General features: G+C 34.3%; 2 protein-coding genes across 3 annotated transcripts in view; one reads left to right on the plus strand and one right to left on the minus strand.

The window, feature by feature from the left end:
- The window catches only part of LOC100377755 (cold shock domain-containing protein E1-like), a 28,480-nt gene extending 21,977 nt beyond the window's left edge, over positions 1 to 6,503 (plus strand). For both annotated transcript variants that reach the window (XM_085494989.1, XM_085494990.1), the window contains exons 15-20: positions 78 to 250; positions 1,060 to 1,186; positions 2,172 to 2,274; positions 2,501 to 2,688; positions 3,661 to 3,827; positions 6,200 to 6,503. In XM_085494989.1, the coding sequence (XP_085351115.1) occupies positions 78 to 250; positions 1,060 to 1,186; positions 2,172 to 2,274; positions 2,501 to 2,688; positions 3,661 to 3,827; positions 6,200 to 6,359 (918 nt within the window). In that variant the 3' untranslated portion in view covers positions 6,360 to 6,503. The remainder of the gene's footprint in view (positions 1 to 77; positions 251 to 1,059; positions 1,187 to 2,171; positions 2,275 to 2,500; positions 2,689 to 3,660; positions 3,828 to 6,199) is intronic.
- A 6,185-nt stretch (positions 6,504 to 12,688) lies between these two features.
- LOC100369775 (uncharacterized) overlaps positions 12,689 to 17,672 on the minus strand; it is a 34,792-nt gene continuing 29,808 nt past the window's right edge. Inside the window, exons 17-19 of the mRNA XM_006818453.3 lie at positions 15,582 to 16,866; positions 15,181 to 15,296; positions 12,689 to 13,928 (exon numbers count right to left, since the gene is read on the minus strand). Coding sequence (XP_006818516.1) covers positions 13,785 to 13,928; positions 15,181 to 15,296; positions 15,582 to 16,866 — 1,545 coding nt within the window. The 3' untranslated portion in view covers positions 12,689 to 13,784. The remainder of the gene's footprint in view (positions 13,929 to 15,180; positions 15,297 to 15,581; positions 16,867 to 17,672) is intronic.

The following is a 17,672-nucleotide window of genomic DNA, read 5'->3' on the forward strand; positions in this document are numbered from 1 at the left end:
TAGCAGTGAAATTTAAAACCTGATTTGTCTCATGATTTTACAGAGTATTACAATATTGTTATCATGCTTTCTTGTAGGTGGAGTTTTATATTGCTGAGATAAAACGTAACAGTGCTCACATGGCTGTCAAAGTCAAAGTCCTAGATCGGAATATCAACACCAGAAAATATGGCTACATTGCTACGTTGAAAGAGAACTTTGGTTTTATTGAAACAGCTGAGCATGACAGAGAAGTGTTCTTCCACTATAGGTAAACTACAAGATATGTCCCATTACTTCGACTCGGCTCCAGTTTTCAGTCACTAAGCTACTGTGACTGCCTTGGCATCTTTCATGTGAGCCACTTGCTGCAAGAGATTGGGGCAACTTGCCCACAGTTCTGTGTCAGTTAATCATTCTGAGGAGTGAAGATAAATAATGATATCACAAGTACTGTAGAATACTAAGTTTTCGCTTGGAATTTATTTTCACTATTTTCGTTGAAAGGATGATTCCTTGAAAATAAAATCCAGCGAATATACTTTTTTTCCTACATGTATATTTCTCAAAAATCAGCTAAAAATTAATTCCAGCGAAAATAAAGTATTCCACAGTACTTCGTACAAGTCAACTACATGTAGTCACCAAGTGTGTTGTTTACTTTAGACAAAAATGTAATTAAATGTTTACTGTACACACAAATTTGCAATCGCCATAATGAAACAAAAAATTTCTCCCTTTATCGTGTTTTTTTAGGGGGCTTGAGCTGTACTTCAAATAAGGGTATATGCTAGAAGAAAAGAGCGAGTACAACCTAACAAAACCAAAGATACAGATATTCTATAAGCTGTTGCTTTTTTTAAAATTTCACTCTGAATATGAATAACATTTCTCAGATCTGGATAAAAGTTTCGACCAAAGAATGATTCTGATCATTATCTGCTAAGTAAAGTGGTTATTGTCCTTCTACTTAGTAAAAGTAACTTGGGGTGCTTATTGGAATAGAAACAGTAGCATTGGTAAACAATTTTCAAATTTCATATCATGCCATATTTATAAAATGTTTTTATTGTGCCTTAGTGAGTTTGACGGTGATGTCAACAGTCTTGATCTAGGAGATGAAGTAGAATATTCGGTAGCAAGGAAAGGTGCTAAAGTGTGTGGTGAATCTATAGTGAAACTGAAGAAGGGAACAATTCCAGGAGAGGTAAGCAGTTTTACTCATGAGCAGAAATATAAATCAGTCAGTTCTAAGCAAAAAGGCAGCTACAGATAGACATGGTATCTCTATGTCACCAGAACGGTTTACCTTAGCAGAAAAATACAAAATTGTATGTATTTGAACTGGAATTGACACAATTACTCTTTGAATATATATTCCTTCTCTCTTAACTCAAAATACTATTACAGTCAAAATAAATCAAAACAAGTTATGCAGGATATAATTTATTTGGTATGCAATTTATTCTTACTGACTTGACTTGGTGTAAAAATAACCACAAGCAAATCCCCACTGACTGTCCTTAGTGCTCGTAATCTAACTTGTGGCCTGTGTTGACTGAATTTATACCCTTATGTTAATAGCGTTTTCATTTGAAACAAGCACTGAGCATTACATCGCATGATTAATTAGACAAACATTCAATTACAAATGTAGCAATAAACTATAAAACATTTGCAACTCTTTCACTGTCGGCCCAGTGTACTTTTACATTGACCTGACCAGATAAGGGATAAAATGTCCCTAAGTCTATGTTCAGGCAAATGTGTTTATGAGTTTTTTTTATGAGATTTTTTTATGATTATGGGCTCGGCATATAATTTAATATTGCTAATGTCTCAAAATATTCAGCAGCATATACATGTAATTGATCCCTGTTTAGGATTAATCCGTCTGTCCAGAGCCATTTCTCAGACGCATTTTGATCGATCCATACTTATGCACAACTGCCTGCTCAAATATGGTTGATTGGCAGCCATTTTTGTCCTTGAAATTCTTTGTTTATGTCTATGCTGATTCTTCACTAAGATATCACCTGATTCAGTTGAAAGTTTGCACATACGTTAGGTTGCATTATTTTGTTATTCGATAAAATTTTGTGAATAGAAATGACCATTTTGTCTAAAAACCTGAAATGACAGTCTGTAAATATGTCCCATCAATAATAACATGTTTTATTCATTGTTTACAGACGTTACAGCCAGGAATACACCAGGGTAAAGTCTTGCGCCCTCTACGCAACATAGACCCCCAGCAGAGTGAATATGAAGGACTTGTGCAGCAGATTGAGGGAGGTATGTATTAAGTACATTGTATCAATGTCAAATCAGCCAATCAGTGACGGTGAATGTGGTCAATGAATCCATGCATTTACAACCTTTACAATAAATGCAATCAATCAGTTCCCAATGTGGTAACAAATCTATGCAATACCTTAGATCCCCAAGAACTCGGCAATATATGCCATTCGCATAAAATTTCATCAAAGTTTGTAACTTTGTCTTGTGTAAAATTTCACAGATGGTAACGAGGAAGCGATTTACCCCTATGGTATAACAAGTCTGGCAGATAAAAAAGAATTCTTACAGAAAGGAGATATTGTGAGATTTCAAATCAGTATTGCAAAGAATTCTGGGAAGGAAAGAGCTTGTAATGTATCAGCTATAAGAAAGTATATAAGAGCCTGTGTGGACTCTGTCAAGGGGCAGGTGAGTGTATTTGTTGTACAACAAGTGAGGGGGATTGGTGGTGAATGGAACAGCCACAGTTAGAGTGTGTTTATGGTTGTAAATACCGTACTCGACCTCATTAGCACCCAGGGTCCTCAACTCAGAAAATCAAATTTTTTTAGGGGTGGGCGCTTACCTGAGCATCCCCCTCGGGGAAAAAAGTGCAGATGACAATTTTAATTCACCATGTGACAGATTGAGAAGGATATTATGTCTTCGAGGAAAAATAAAATTACGAAATTAGTTTTGTCATTGACTTTTACAATGAAGAAACACAATGTGCACAATTTGTTTCAAAATCGGATCAAGGATGGCCTATTGACAGCCATCTGACATTTTGGCCTTACAACTATATTTCCAAGATTTATGTACCATTTTCATTCGTATTTGGCACATACATCTTATATGTCACTTTGTTTCATAATCAGATCAAAAATGGCTGAATAACGGCTGTTTTTATTTGTGGCCATATTACTATATCTCTGTCGCCCATTTAGCATGTCATAAATGGATACATGTACATGTCCATTCAATTTGATCAAATTTGACCGACTGGCGGCCATCTTGTTTGTTTAAAATGTGATAACTTGGACATGCTTTCACTTGTGATCTATGTTTTTCTTTGCTATGTCTTAAACCGGAGGGGTCGTCACGCAACACATGTTCGAATTTGATGTAAATAAACAATTTGTTGTATATGCCTCTTGGAACTCAAGTTTCAAGGTCATGCTCGCGACAACCCCTTCAATTTAATATGAGAAAGAGAACTTTCAAAAATTTAACGAGGACTGTGTCATTTTCATTGACTTCTTTTTACTGCATCACTAGTCAAATTTGCAATAGTGCTTACTGCTTGGCAACCTCAAAAGTGTCTTAGAAACCCAACCTATGAAAAAAAATTAAAAACACTTACAGTACATTGACTTTGCAATTTAAAATTGTTTTATTCAGTTTGGTTTCATTGATTATGAAGTTGGTGAAGACAATAAGAAGTTATTTTTCCACATGAGTGAAGTCCAGGAAGGAACAGAGTTGCAGCCTGGAGATGAAGTGGAATTTGTTATCGTACAAAATCAAAGAAGTGGGAAATACAGTGCTTGTAATGTGAGACGTATAAGGTATGTACATATTCAAATAACAAGTATGAACTTATTGTTCTCTTTGAATGCCATTAATCTGGTCCAACATTTGTAAAAAAAAATTCTTTGGTGCTCGGACAGTTATACTTGAGATCAAATCTCAAATTTTATGAAGGTCATGGGACTATTCCCGGATTCAGCTGATACCCTGCCCTGCGTGGTCTTATGGAGGATTTGATTTTTTTTTTAGAAAAGTTTTTAACCATAGATCGCCCAGTGCGATGTTATGACAGATAAAAAAAACCTGTGCTGATAAAAGCGAAGGAAAAACAATGACGATGGTCGTACCACCCATAATGTTCTTAGTCTGTATCGCATTCCAGACAAAAAGTTCAAGATCGATAAACAAGAAATGGGGGAACTAAAATGTCTCCTGCGTTTCACGTGCGACATGATTATTAATAAAAAAAAAAAAACGGTTAAGCGGTCATGTACGTTCTATAATCTAACCTTGCACACATAATCTTGTTTTGACATGTTTTTTGTCAAAAAGACGTTCCCTTTCAGCTAACTTTTCATACCGTGTTCATGGTATTTGTGGCAGTTATAAGATATATAGCTGGGTGGCCCAAATTTAAATATCAGTAATTCAAAAATGTGGTCATTAGACTTCAGTCGAAATGTACATTAATAATGCGATCGAAGTGCGCTGACCAGAATTTATTATATTATAGTAAAATTTATCATAACGCTTGGCATGGTATGTTATTGTATGGTTTATATTACATATTCACTTCATTTTGAATAAAATAATTCACCATTGAAACCTTTGGTAGACACCTGACTACTATCTTTTTCAGTGTTTTAAATGCACCCATGTTTATGTTTATGTAATTATTACGAATGCATTATCAAGTCGGTAATATTGAAATATTCACAGACCCAATTCCCCGGGTCAGTTCCCTAACAATAGTAAAAATAACTTGAGTTTGCGTAATTATCATGAAAGCATTACAATACAATGTTGAAATATTCAAAGCTGGTACAATATTGTAAACAAATTTGCGTAATTAGAAAAGCAGCTCACTATTAAAGTAAACGATGTTGAAATAAGTATTCAAATCCAGTACAGAGTTGCATATTATAAGTTGCGTAATTACAGTGCCGCCTGTTATAACAATTTAATTTTACTAAATCGACGTGCCCAGCACAAAAGAAAAAGGTTGCTAAGGTAACGCGCTAGTTCAGTGCGTGACTTGGTGGTCAAACTTCGGTTAACACACACTTGATGTCAGCATCGCCGCGCAGCAAGTTTCGCAAAGAAGTACTGCACCCCAAAATGATGTCACTGATTACTCAGTTGTCGCAGCGTATTTCGTACCAAGTCCATGATACACCGCGTTGTGACTTGTTCTTGCTTTTTCTTTTTCTTTTGGTTTCCTTTTTCCTTTTGTTCGCGTACAATGTGAACTCTCAACAATGTATTAAAAAACCAAACAGCCCTTTTCAGGGCCAATACTTCATACAAAAGAGTATACCAAGAGAAAATCGTTTAGTGTCATGTTTTCTCCGACACGTTGCGACTTCAGTGAATTATTTTTTACGTCATATTTGTAATAGCGCGCTAGATGCAAGATGTCCAACTGTTTATCATCTTTAGAAATCTCGAGTAAAACTGACAAAATAACATTTATTCACCAAATAAGGAACAATGTATCAAATCATTTGACACAAGTTAAATAAAATCATGCAGATAGCTGTAAATTAATTTATTTCTAAATGTTTTGTAAACTGTGTCTTATTTGGTGTTCTTTTAAGCTCAGTATCTCATGAATTAAAATGTACAAATGCACATAATGTACCAGCAGTTACTTTTAAAAAATACATTTTTGCACTTTTCGTCATTATTGCTAAATTGGTAAGATAACAAGGGAGCACTCATTGTTCAAGTTTATCTCAAAATTCTGTTCCACAATCCCCCAAATAAATAGATTTGTAATAATAACCTTAATTATTATACATCTGTCACCGTAATGCCATAAGTTCCTGTGTGTCGTAATTTTGCGGTATTTTACGGGTATGTTCATCCTACCATATTAGGAAATGTTAATTCCAAATATGGAATGATTACGCGTGTAAGTGTACTCTAATATAAAAGAAAAAACAAACATGGCTGCCACCAGGGTTTGACCAGACTCCACACAAAGAAGTTCGCAGATTCTGTTCAAAACATTTTGGATTTCAGCATTCCCATGATATACCGGTATTCTTGAAAGGAAAAGATGTACTCAGACAGTACACTGTCGCATCGACCTCAACTGCGTGTCGGTCGATACTTTGACTGTACTATCTTCGTGCATACTTTGAGGTATCCTTGTAATAACCTCATATTATTAATATTTATTTTCTAGTGAAATGCAACGACCGGAGCACTTGATACGTAAAAACAAATCAGATACCAATCTTATTGGTCCTAAAATCATTATCATCCGGCAGCCTCGACATCCAGATGGAACCAAAGGGTTTACAGTGAAAAGACAACTGGTTAACAACTCTATTGCTCCGCCATAAATCATTCTTCATATCATTAGTATATCTCTCCTTATGGTAATGTTTGCCTCTGTAAGTTACCCTACCAAAAAAATATAAAAAAATACTAGAATGTTGATCAAAAAATATAAAAAAATACAAGAATAAAAAGAAAAACAAATGGCATTGTAGTCTCTTTGGAATTAGTGATTGACTATATCGGTCCTCTTACCTTCCCTTTATAGTAACAACTATTTTATTGTGAGAGCTGATATAAAATTCTCTGCATCATTTATTACTTCCTGTCCAGACTGAATTCACGACATGCAGATTTCATGTTTGGGATATTTTGCATACCAGTATTTTGATATGTCTGTGGAAACCCTTTAAAATATACTACTGATATCCTGTACGATGCAGTATTTCCATGAGCCTTGCATGAGTTACAGTTCTACAGTTCAGCCTGCACAGGGAGTGAGTACAAGCCCTACAATAATTGCAATAATTATTCATTTATTTCCATATATGGAACACAAACACTGCCTCTGTATTACCATATTTGGAAACAATTTACATATTTATGCCTTATTTGGCAGAGATGTGCTAATTCGTCATTTGTTTCAGAAACTGGTTTGCATATTGCAAGGAAAAATCATTTGATAATACAGAGAATTTTATTTGAAAGCTCTGTTCGGGAATTTGTGACTCAAAACATATTATCGTCATTTACATGAATTTAAAATATATAAAGGTTTGAGAAACTTGAAAAATATGTTATGCATAAATTAAAAAGTGTTAAGAAAACAGTCATGGTCCATGTTTTTTTTTTCTTTGTACTGTATTTAAAAATTAAAAATAACTGAATTTGTCATTTTAAAGTTTTTTTTTTTTTTCTGTCTTCCACTGTAACCAAAACTGTGTCCTTAAATTTTGACAATTGTATGTTCAGAACGCCAAGGTTGGAAATCAGTAGATGGTGTGCGATATTTGAAACTTTCAATTAGTTTATTTGCAATATTTGTCTTTACACTCTTATTCAAAATCAAAATTCATATTATACATGTAGAAGTCTTATATTCTTATAAAACATAAACTGGATCAGAAATCATCAAGATGGAAGTTAGTCTTAGGCTGGCTCATCTTGGAAAACAGTTGGTATCTTTCTAAATGTTGGTATTTAGTGAATGACATCCTTCGATAACTGTTTTCAGTCTGTCTGGTTTTACACATGTACTTTTTGTGAATGAGAGTGCAAGGACTTAAAGCTTTACAATGGTTCTTACCCATAATGCATCAACCAATATGGCTCCCAGAGATGATTATAATTCACCATCAATTTTGCTTTTCACATCTAATGCAATTTCTGGCTGATATATTTCTATGCTGTGGTGATGTAATACTTTTGTATAAAGATAACTTGGATCTAATGTATCGAAAAAATATCTTTTTTCTTTGGGAGTTAACAAGTGGTTAAAGTTTAAAATTAACTTCTACAAGACAAGTCTAAACTTCATAGGAAGCCATTATTGCATTGCATCATGGGAAAGGACATTCTATCGTTTTAAAAAAAAAATATTTTCAGTATTGAAAGAAATTATTTACAAATTAATATTTTTGTTATAATATTGGAAGTTTTCACAAGACAAGGGTAAATTTTTGTTCCCACATAGATAAAGCCTCTTTACTTACTGCTCAATTATGTTGGATTCTAATTTCGTAGTGACCTTCATGGTGATGCTGTTTTAAGATGCAACTTTTTAAGCAAAAAGACTTCTCATGTTTTGTCTGTGCTGAATATTAGTAATTATGTGTCCCATGATGCCGTGTCAGTCATGTGATTGCTTTGTCAGTCATGTGATTGCTGTGTCAGTCATGTGATTGCTGTGTCAGTCATGTGATTATATTCAACCAATCATTTATCTGATTAGAAAACAATTGCTGATAAGAATCCAACATGGTGGGCAGTTTATAATTTATTATATTTCTTTATATTGTTGTGGATTTCAATTGATGTTACTTCTTTCTCAAAGGTATGTTTCAATCTTCATCACCTGCCACTTCAACTTAGATGTTGAAACAAAAAAATGATGAGGCCTGCTAAAAATTATTGATGCACACAAATAAAAGCTATGTCGTGTTAAGACATTTATGAGAATGTAGGCTTGTTTAATGGTGTGGTCATGTCATTGTGATTTGCTACCACCAGCTACCCACCTTTAAGAATAGGTTGAATTCATATCATATTTGATATACAAACCTTGTACTTTAGATTATCGAAATCAGTAAATATTGTGTAGTGTACTTTTTATCATGCAAACACAGTAACTCGTTTCATTTTACTATTAAGATGTCCCCACACTTAAACAGTGGTGATCATCGTTGCCAGACTTATAAGTGTTCACCTTTCTAGTTTGTACCTCTAGAGGGCATTTTATCTGGACTGTTTAATTTGTATTGCCCTTTGAAGGTAATTCATCTTGCCTTGTTTCCTAAAATTGTGGAAGTTTTACTCATGGACGTGCTTCTATCCATGTGTGCATTTGCCTGTACAAACCCAATACAGGAATGAATGAACATGTGTTTAATAATCAAAATAGAGTATTTTAAAAAGTACACATTTGTTTGCTGATTTTTTAATTGTGTGTTTAATTTGTTAAATTATCTGTTCTGCTGTGCTTATGGCTATGACTAATGTCCAGTGAAATACTATTTGTAGTAATATCTCAGTGGTGCTGTTATTGTAGCTTGAGATGCCAATAAGATACACCAAACTGTGATGAATCAGCTGTGTTTTTTTTTATATATAATCAGTGTTTTTAATCTATTACTATGTCAACACACCCCGCTAAACAAACCTTATAAACAAATTTTAAAAAAAACAAGATTAAAAAAAAGATTGAAGGTAAAGGAGTAATGATATAAACTAATAACAAAAAAAATCAGATCTACCCGGTAGTGTGAATCAAAAGTATTGGGAAATAAAATCGTTTTTATATTGTGTAGTTTTTAATTGCACATTCAGTATTTTATATTCTATGACCAAATAAGGCATGTTATATAATGTGTAAAAACTACATAATGTGAAAAAATTAATAATGAATTATGCTGTAAATGAAAATGTAGAAAAATAAAATATAACTGAGGTGAGAGGACACGGTCTCAGGAGTCTGTTAGAAATGTCTAGTGCTCATATTACAAATGTGGGAGATACCTGATAAGTATGTTGTTGATGTAAAAACCTTGAATTGCTGGCTTCAGGAGTTATGGAAAGAACACAAATCCTCAATGGACGTTTTTACGAGAAATGAATATTTCCTTTTGGGTAGTGGGGAGGTATAAACCTGGAATTATTTTATGCATGTAATATTGCACCAAAAACATTTATGAAATGCAATACATGTGGTAAACAGGTAATCGCCACAGACTGCTACAGGTATTTTCACAGTTAGCATGATTATGTGACATCAAATATTGCCTAGTTTCATTTTGACTGTATAAAAAAAAAAGTGTCCTAATTTTGACCTATAAAAATAGATCTGAATAATCTCGCCCTCAAATTTATGATAAGTCTTCCAGGAGTATTTGAAAATTAATACTGGTCTTGGTTTGAGATTTCAAACAAACTGATGGTGGATACACTGTAGTCATGCGACTGCAGAGTTGGACAGCTTTCATATTTGAAGTATTAGTGTGAACTTGTCATCCAATATATTGATTTATTATGAAACGTGTGATGAACCAACGTCTCATCAACTTTGATTGTGAACACACAATACAGAAATGCATGTTCATTCTGATGGTAATCTTTTATGATTTTGAAGTTGTATATGTGTACGGTTTGAAATGTTTGCTCTATTATAATATCAAAGTGGTCAAAGTTCATTTACCAAAATGTTTTTGGTTTTTTATTGAAATTGTAGAAATCTTGTATTATGTGTGCACAGCTTTGATGTATTCGTATGCGTTTCTAATAGAGCAAATATCGTAGCATTGGAAAGAAGACCTGTTGAATGTATAATGATAATTGTTGTATTTCTTGCTTACGTGAGTAATTTCACAGATCTGTGGGTAGCTGAAAAGCTTTTATGAAATGTATGCGTTTGATGTAAGTGATGGTCACAATGATGGAAAATTATGGACAACTTTATGAATTGTGTATGCTGAAACGTCTAATAACCAACTAAGAATAAATAAAGAAAACTGCGTTGTTTAATTGTTTTGTCTGTACTGATTTGTGCAAGTCTTAAATGTGTGATCACTAATCTACACTGTCGGTTGCATATGATGCAACAATGCCTAGAAGTGTACGTCTGCATTGAATTTTTAGTCACAAAAGACCCATCTGGAGTAATTTTGATGCAGAAACAATACATAATGGTATGCATATGAACATCAATATACAACTTCTCGTGTCTTTGTCTTCTGTGTTTATTCAATCCTCATGTCTAAAAATAACTTATCAGAAATTACTAAAATACCATTACACAAACCAGGCTGATGCAAGGAGAGATCCACAGCGAACATTTGACTTAGAGATGGGACAAATTTCATTAAACACTGATTCCTTATGCCAATTTCATTCAAACTTGCTATGAGTATCAGTGATTTAAAGTGGCCCTCATGACTATTTGTTTTATTTTCAAGTGTCCATACCAATTTCCCAGACATATTTCCCCTTGTATGAAGAAAAGAATGATCAATCAATTGCATACAGGGATATATAATTAAAGAACCATCTGATGGTTTGTGTTTAATGTGCTGCCACCACAATATGGTGTTGGTTATTCACATGCAAATATGATAAATTAACTTGTCAACTCGTGCAGAACATTTTATGTTTACAAGTTTTTAGTCTTTCCTATCTAATTTTACAACAACTTTAATGACTCGTCAGACAACTTTTTTGACATTCAGGCCAACAGTTTTTTTCTTTTCAGACATTCCACCAAACTGTTCCTATGTTGCAGTTTCTATTTTCTCTAACTTTTCCCTAAAGTTAATAACTTTCAGGACAACTTTCTACCAACTGTTTTGCTATGGCGTCATCAAAGTGGACAGTTGCGTTGTTCATATAGATGATTGTCTCACATTAACTTTTTTCAAACAACTTTCCTTTGAAAAAACAATTTACTTCATTGCTTCAGATTTGTTAATTTTGTAACAATATCATTAAATCTCTATTTTTAGTCAAAACTGGTATTTTTCAACTTCTGCATGAAAACTACCAGCCCAACTGGTTGGACCTATATCAGATTCTCTATTTTTACAAATATTTTTGGTACAAAATAATATTATCAACTTCTTAACCACCAGCCCAATTGCTTTAATATTTGAGGTGTATGTAATCTTTGGGAACAATTTCAACAAGTTAGGTAGGCATGTTCTTATTAGCCAGACCTAAATTATGTCTTCTTGGTGTGCATTACTTGATTTTTCTACCACAATGTCTTTGTAGGACAGTGAGTGGAGCCATTTTGATTGTCGAGTCACTTGTTTTACTTTTCAACCAATATTTTTCCGTCCAACTATTTGACATATTTACATCTTTCCATCTAACTTTCTGAATTTTGAGTAAATTTTTATGACTCTCCAACCAAATTTCACATTCTCTCCCAACATTTGCCTCATTTCAAGTAAATTTTATCTTTTCTAGAAACTTAAATGTTTTTTAGTCAACTTTTATGATTTCAGTCTTTCTATCAAAATTCTAGTCATGCAACTTTTTTTGACTCCGCCTAGCTTTTACGATATACAAGACTTATCAGTCAAGTTACAACCGCTTTCACTTTATAAGCAACTTGATGACTTTCCTTGCAACTATTTTTATTTTATTTTCCACCAGGCTTTTACGTTATAGCCAAGTTTTATTGCTTTTCTACCAACTTATTTGCATCCAAATTTCACGTGTTCTTGTTCCCAACTTTTGATTCTTTCCAGGCGAATGTTCTTTTTCCTAGAAACTTCGTCTTTCCAGTCAAGTATTTCAACACTCCATTCCATAAAATTATGACTAGCCACTATACGCTTTCCAGAAGACTTTCTTGAATTTCCATAAATTTTTTACTGATTTCCAACCCACTATCCAAAGAATAAACTTTGTATCAAACTAACTTTTGTCTTTCCACCAATATTTACGATTTTCCATTCAAATTTGATGAATGTTACACTACTAAATATGTTAACAGATTAATATCAACAGACACAGGGTAACCCTTTTGAAAATGTGTATAAGCAATGGTGTACACAAAGCAAACTCTTCATCTACTATAACACTGGATTCTGAATCTTACAAACAGTTCTTTATCACTGCACTTTTTCCACTAAACACATGCTCGTATAGCAGTACAATAAGAACAAAATACACAACAATATTTGTAAACAAACTTTTCAATTTTATTACAGAAGTGCTAAATTCAGGATATAGTAAAATACCGGTCATAAAAAGTATGAATTCATTGCAATAGTCCATTCCCTGTCACTAACTTTGGAAATTTAAAAACTTGAAGGGGGTTTGAACGAATGTTCCAGTGTTCTAACTTCAGAAAAAAAAATACTTTTTTGTTTTTAACACATAGTTCTTCATTTTTATACAACCAATACATAGTTTATTTTAACTTGTACTTGACACTACCAGTAAATTTAGAGTTTCTAATCCAATACCACCATTTCGTTTGAGGTGATACCCATTAGTACAATCAGTAATAGTGAAAACCATTAGCTGTGATCTTTGGTGTTACACATGTCTTGAAGTCTGTTTTTTCATCATCAAAATATACTGTCCTTGACAAAGCTTGATAATAAGAAATACAAAACTTGCTATATGCAACCATAGACCTGGATTCCATCTATTATGAGACTATGACTTATGAACCAGTGAATAGTTTTGCCGGGGTCAGTCTGTGCATGCCAGCTTCCATGGTAATGTCCTGAAGACTTAGACACAGAATTTTGTTTCAGTCTATTGAAGTATTTATTTGCATAGTGATTCACCAGGCCTTCCTTCAGTGCACTTTCCTTCCAGGCTCCCAAAGACTTTATACATGGATAACAATGCAACTGCGATAACCATCACTTTTTTACACAGACCATACATTAACATTAACATGTACATGTACATGGAATCCTCAACCTGAAGTTTCATGTCAATAATTCACATATCAAAAGGGGCTCTGAATCAGGAAGTAAATTGTATTACAACAATCCCAAGGTACTCGGCTCCAGATATTGTGCTTTTAGGGAGTTGGGCACTTAGTGCAAGTGACAATTTTAGTTATAGTCAAGAATGGGCACTAAGCCGAACAAGTGTAGTATATTTCAGTAAATTCAAACACCCTTCTCCGCAAGAACATCAAACTTTTATACGATATAGTGTTAATACTGTAAAATATCTAAACCTTACTAAACTGAACTCTATTCCCTTCATCTTAGTCCTACATAAACCAGAATTTCCACACAGGTTTCATTTAATTATTCTGCATGGTGATGATATCTTCTGCCTTTCCCACGTATTATGTATCCACCATAAGAGCTGACATCTCTGGCTTCTATCGCATGTTTTTCTAATGGTTTCCGTTTCTTGTACTCCGGAAAGCGTTCTCTTTTCTTTGCAGCCTGAGAATACACAAATGATGCAGTAAATCAATCCCGTCCACTCACATGATGCAACTTGTATTACAATGTACTTTTATTACTGGAGTTTAACTTGTATACACACAAAAGAAAGAATATTGCAAGGAACAATACTAACAGTGTTAGACAATGATATTTTGACACTGGTGAAGCTTGACATTACTATTTTCAAAAAAAGTTATTTATATACTGTGTTTCCCAAAGAAACCAATTAAATAGTTGTGGTCAGCATATAGCGCGTGTTCAAAATTCATGTATTTTACACACGTTCTATACTGGACACGACACGACGCAATGCGACCACCATCGCCCGTTAATATTTATCAAGCACCCACTTATACTATCACATTTCGTGACGACAGGTTCAGGGCTTATTTACAGACAAGGGACACCACAAATGTAATAAAAGGATAATGTTGATTGTAATTTTTTGCTACAAGAACCGGATCTTTTTATGAGACAGACAGCTTTATGTCCTCTCTGAAAGAAAGCATTACCCTAAATATAAAGACAGCAAGTCTGGCATTTGAGCAGAATGTAATATTTCCACTGATGAGTTGGAATGATGTGCCAAACATGATAACTATTATACTAAACAAACCATCAGTGAAACATGTAAAAGAAAGTCTTTGTTTTACTTTGTTTGAATGGTCTGTCTCTTCTTTATTCAAATTCTGTTACGTTACTTTTAACAGTTAACACATACACTGCTATAAGGGACGACGTCAAAAGATCGATGTCGGATAAAAAACTTAATTCCTTTAGTTTTTTTCCAAACCCCCTACCCCCCACTGAAACTTAATTGATAAATATTGGTCATGGCGTCAGACTACATTCACCATTAAATACAAATTGATAATCGGACAGTAGTATTGCATACTAGCAGTTGGTTGTCGGGTGGGTGTAAAAAGAGTTTACAAATGCACCTCATTTGACGCACAGATTTACACTCAAACCAAACCATTTTTCTGTTGTTTTTTTCCCTTTTCGGTTATTTCTGTCCATGATTGGATAGAACTACAAATACTCCAAGATTTGTTTGACTTCATTAAAAAATAAAATCGTTTTTGTAAGATGGAAACTTTTTGAGGCCAAAACCCTCCACTCCCAAACTAAAGGAAATAAGTTTTTTATCAGACATCGATCTTTTGACGTCGTCCCTAAGTCTACAAGGATACCCAACAGTAAACCCCTTCAGCAGTAGAGAAAGAGGTTTTTCTGAACATAAACTGACCTCAATGGCACGAGCATGACCTTTTGTTTGGCAGTGTTCACCGAATCCTGTGGTAGAATCCATTACGTACTCATCACATAGTATGCACAGAAAACAAGGCTGGATAAATTCTTCACCTTAATTTTAAAGAGAAAAAACAAATTATTATCTTGCTGTCAAGACATACATTTGTAACCAGCATGATAGTGAAACTACATTGCAGTAATGGATACATAAAAAAGAGTGAAGCGATCTGACTTTAAATATCAACATGTTAGACAATACAACATATACTACATATTATTGCATTATAAGTCACTGATAGGTCAACTCAGTTAGCCAAAAGACTTGGTCTTAGTAGTCCAACACATAACAAGGTGACCCACCAACTCTCTTGTGCTCCACTAAGATTAACATCCTACCTGAAGCGGTTTCCATAAGACCTTTATCTGTTTCATCGTTTTCATCACCAGTCAAATAATCAAACTCATCATCAGAAGAACCTGCTTTTTCCTCATTTTCATCACCATGGAGACCAATATTGTCATCCTCACCAGCATCATTTGTACAAGTTTTGTCATTGTCTCCAACGTCAGTTGTACTAGAGTTGTCCTCATTTTCCCCAGCATCAGTTGTACCAGGCTTGTCATCGTTGTCCTTAACATCGGCAGTAGAACCATTTTTTTTCTCTGTGTCACTGACATTAGTTTTGTCCTCAGTGTCACCATCATTGACAGAACCATTTTTTGTTACTTCTTTGTCAACGACATCAGTGGTTGGAGTTTTGTTGCCTTTGTTACTGATATCTGTAGTACAGACTTTTGGTCCCTTTACATCAGCTTCAATGACATCTGTTTTGTCTGCTTGATCAACTTCAATTGTACCATTTTTATCTTTCTTGTCAACATTAATGGTGTTGTTTTTGTCACCTTTTTCAGCACACTTTTCAGTTTCCTTATCTTGAGCAACATCAATGGTACCATTTTTTATTGGATGCTCCTTAATGGTATCACTTTTGTTTTCCTCATTGATATTATCTTTCGCTGCACTAAGAGAAGTGTCACCAGTTTTGTCTGATTTCCCCACACCAGTGTTGTCCGATTCCTCCACACCAGTATCAGTGACATCAGTCTTCTCTGATTTCCCCACACCAGTAACAGTGACGTCAGTTTTGTTCGATTTCTCCACACCAGTCTTGTCTGATTTCTCCACACCAGTCTCAGTGACACTAGTCTTGTCCAATTTCTCCACACCAGTCTCAGTGACACTAGTCTTGTCCGATTTCTCCACACCAGTCTCAGTGACACTAGTCTTGTCCGATTTCTCCACACCAGTCTCAGTGACATCAGTTTTATCCAATTTCTCCACACCAGTCTCAGTGATACTAGTCTTATCCAATTTCTCCACACCAGTCTCAGTGACACTAGTCTTATCCAATTTCTCCACACCAGTCTCAGTGACACTAGTCTTGTCCAATTTCTCCACACAAGCATCAGTATCACAATTCTTGTCTGATTTCTTTTCTCCAGTGTCTATTATCTGACGCTTGTCCTCATCAATATTCTCCACTGCTGTCTTGTCATCCTTCTGTGTTGTATTGACATCAGATTTATCTTCTAATATTTCATCACCAGTTTCCATAGCAACTGCAGAATTATTGGATGTCTTGGAATCTGTTGGATCAGCCTTCTTGGATGCTATCTGTAACTAAGGAACAAAATTCATTGATTCATAATAATAATATATTCATGACAATGATACCTTTACGCATCAATTGCAATAACCTCATATTCTACTTTCTGTACTCCAATGCTAGAGAGGAACCCCATCATAGTACAAGAGGGTCCCATTTGTAATAAAGATACATTTAATATATTGTCAATTCTTCTTTGGGAATTACTACAAAAAATGTTAATGAAACTCGTTGCTGGTATGCTATTAGATTATTTCAAGGACAGCACAAAGTACTGTATGTATTAATAAACCTTTTCACAACCAGATTTTCTTGCCCAAATTTTTCTGCACTTTTTTCTTATATTCTTCAATGTTCCTGGAAATTAACTATAATTTTGGAGCTGACACACAAAATTTGAGTCAAATATCAGTGCCACAAAATCATTAAAATCACAGACAGTGAAGTAACAAGTATTCTGTGAGTGCATACTTTGTGGTATCCTTGTAATTATCTTATGCTTGGTGTGTGTGCAGCCCATAACCAAGCAAGATGATAAAAACAAAGACAGAAGTCAGAGAAGTGTGGTGCACCAACTACTGGATATAGATAACAGTAGTGTACATCTTGATTTAGGTGTTAGCAAACCAGCATGCAATTTTCTCAAACTTGCCTTCATCAGAAAGTATGACCATCACACATGCCAAGTTTTAAGATGATGAGAGGAATTATGTACAAGTTTACATCACTTTGTAATGATTTATTTATATTAGCAAATATATTAGCAAATATACCAAGTTTTAAAAATTTATATTTTGGAAAGGAAGAGTACAAGATTTCC

This window comes from Saccoglossus kowalevskii, chromosome 21 (genome assembly GCF_978046115.1).
Source record: "Saccoglossus kowalevskii chromosome 21, keSacKowa6.1, whole genome shotgun sequence".
Lineage (NCBI taxonomy): Eukaryota > Metazoa > Hemichordata > Enteropneusta > Harrimaniidae > Saccoglossus > Saccoglossus kowalevskii.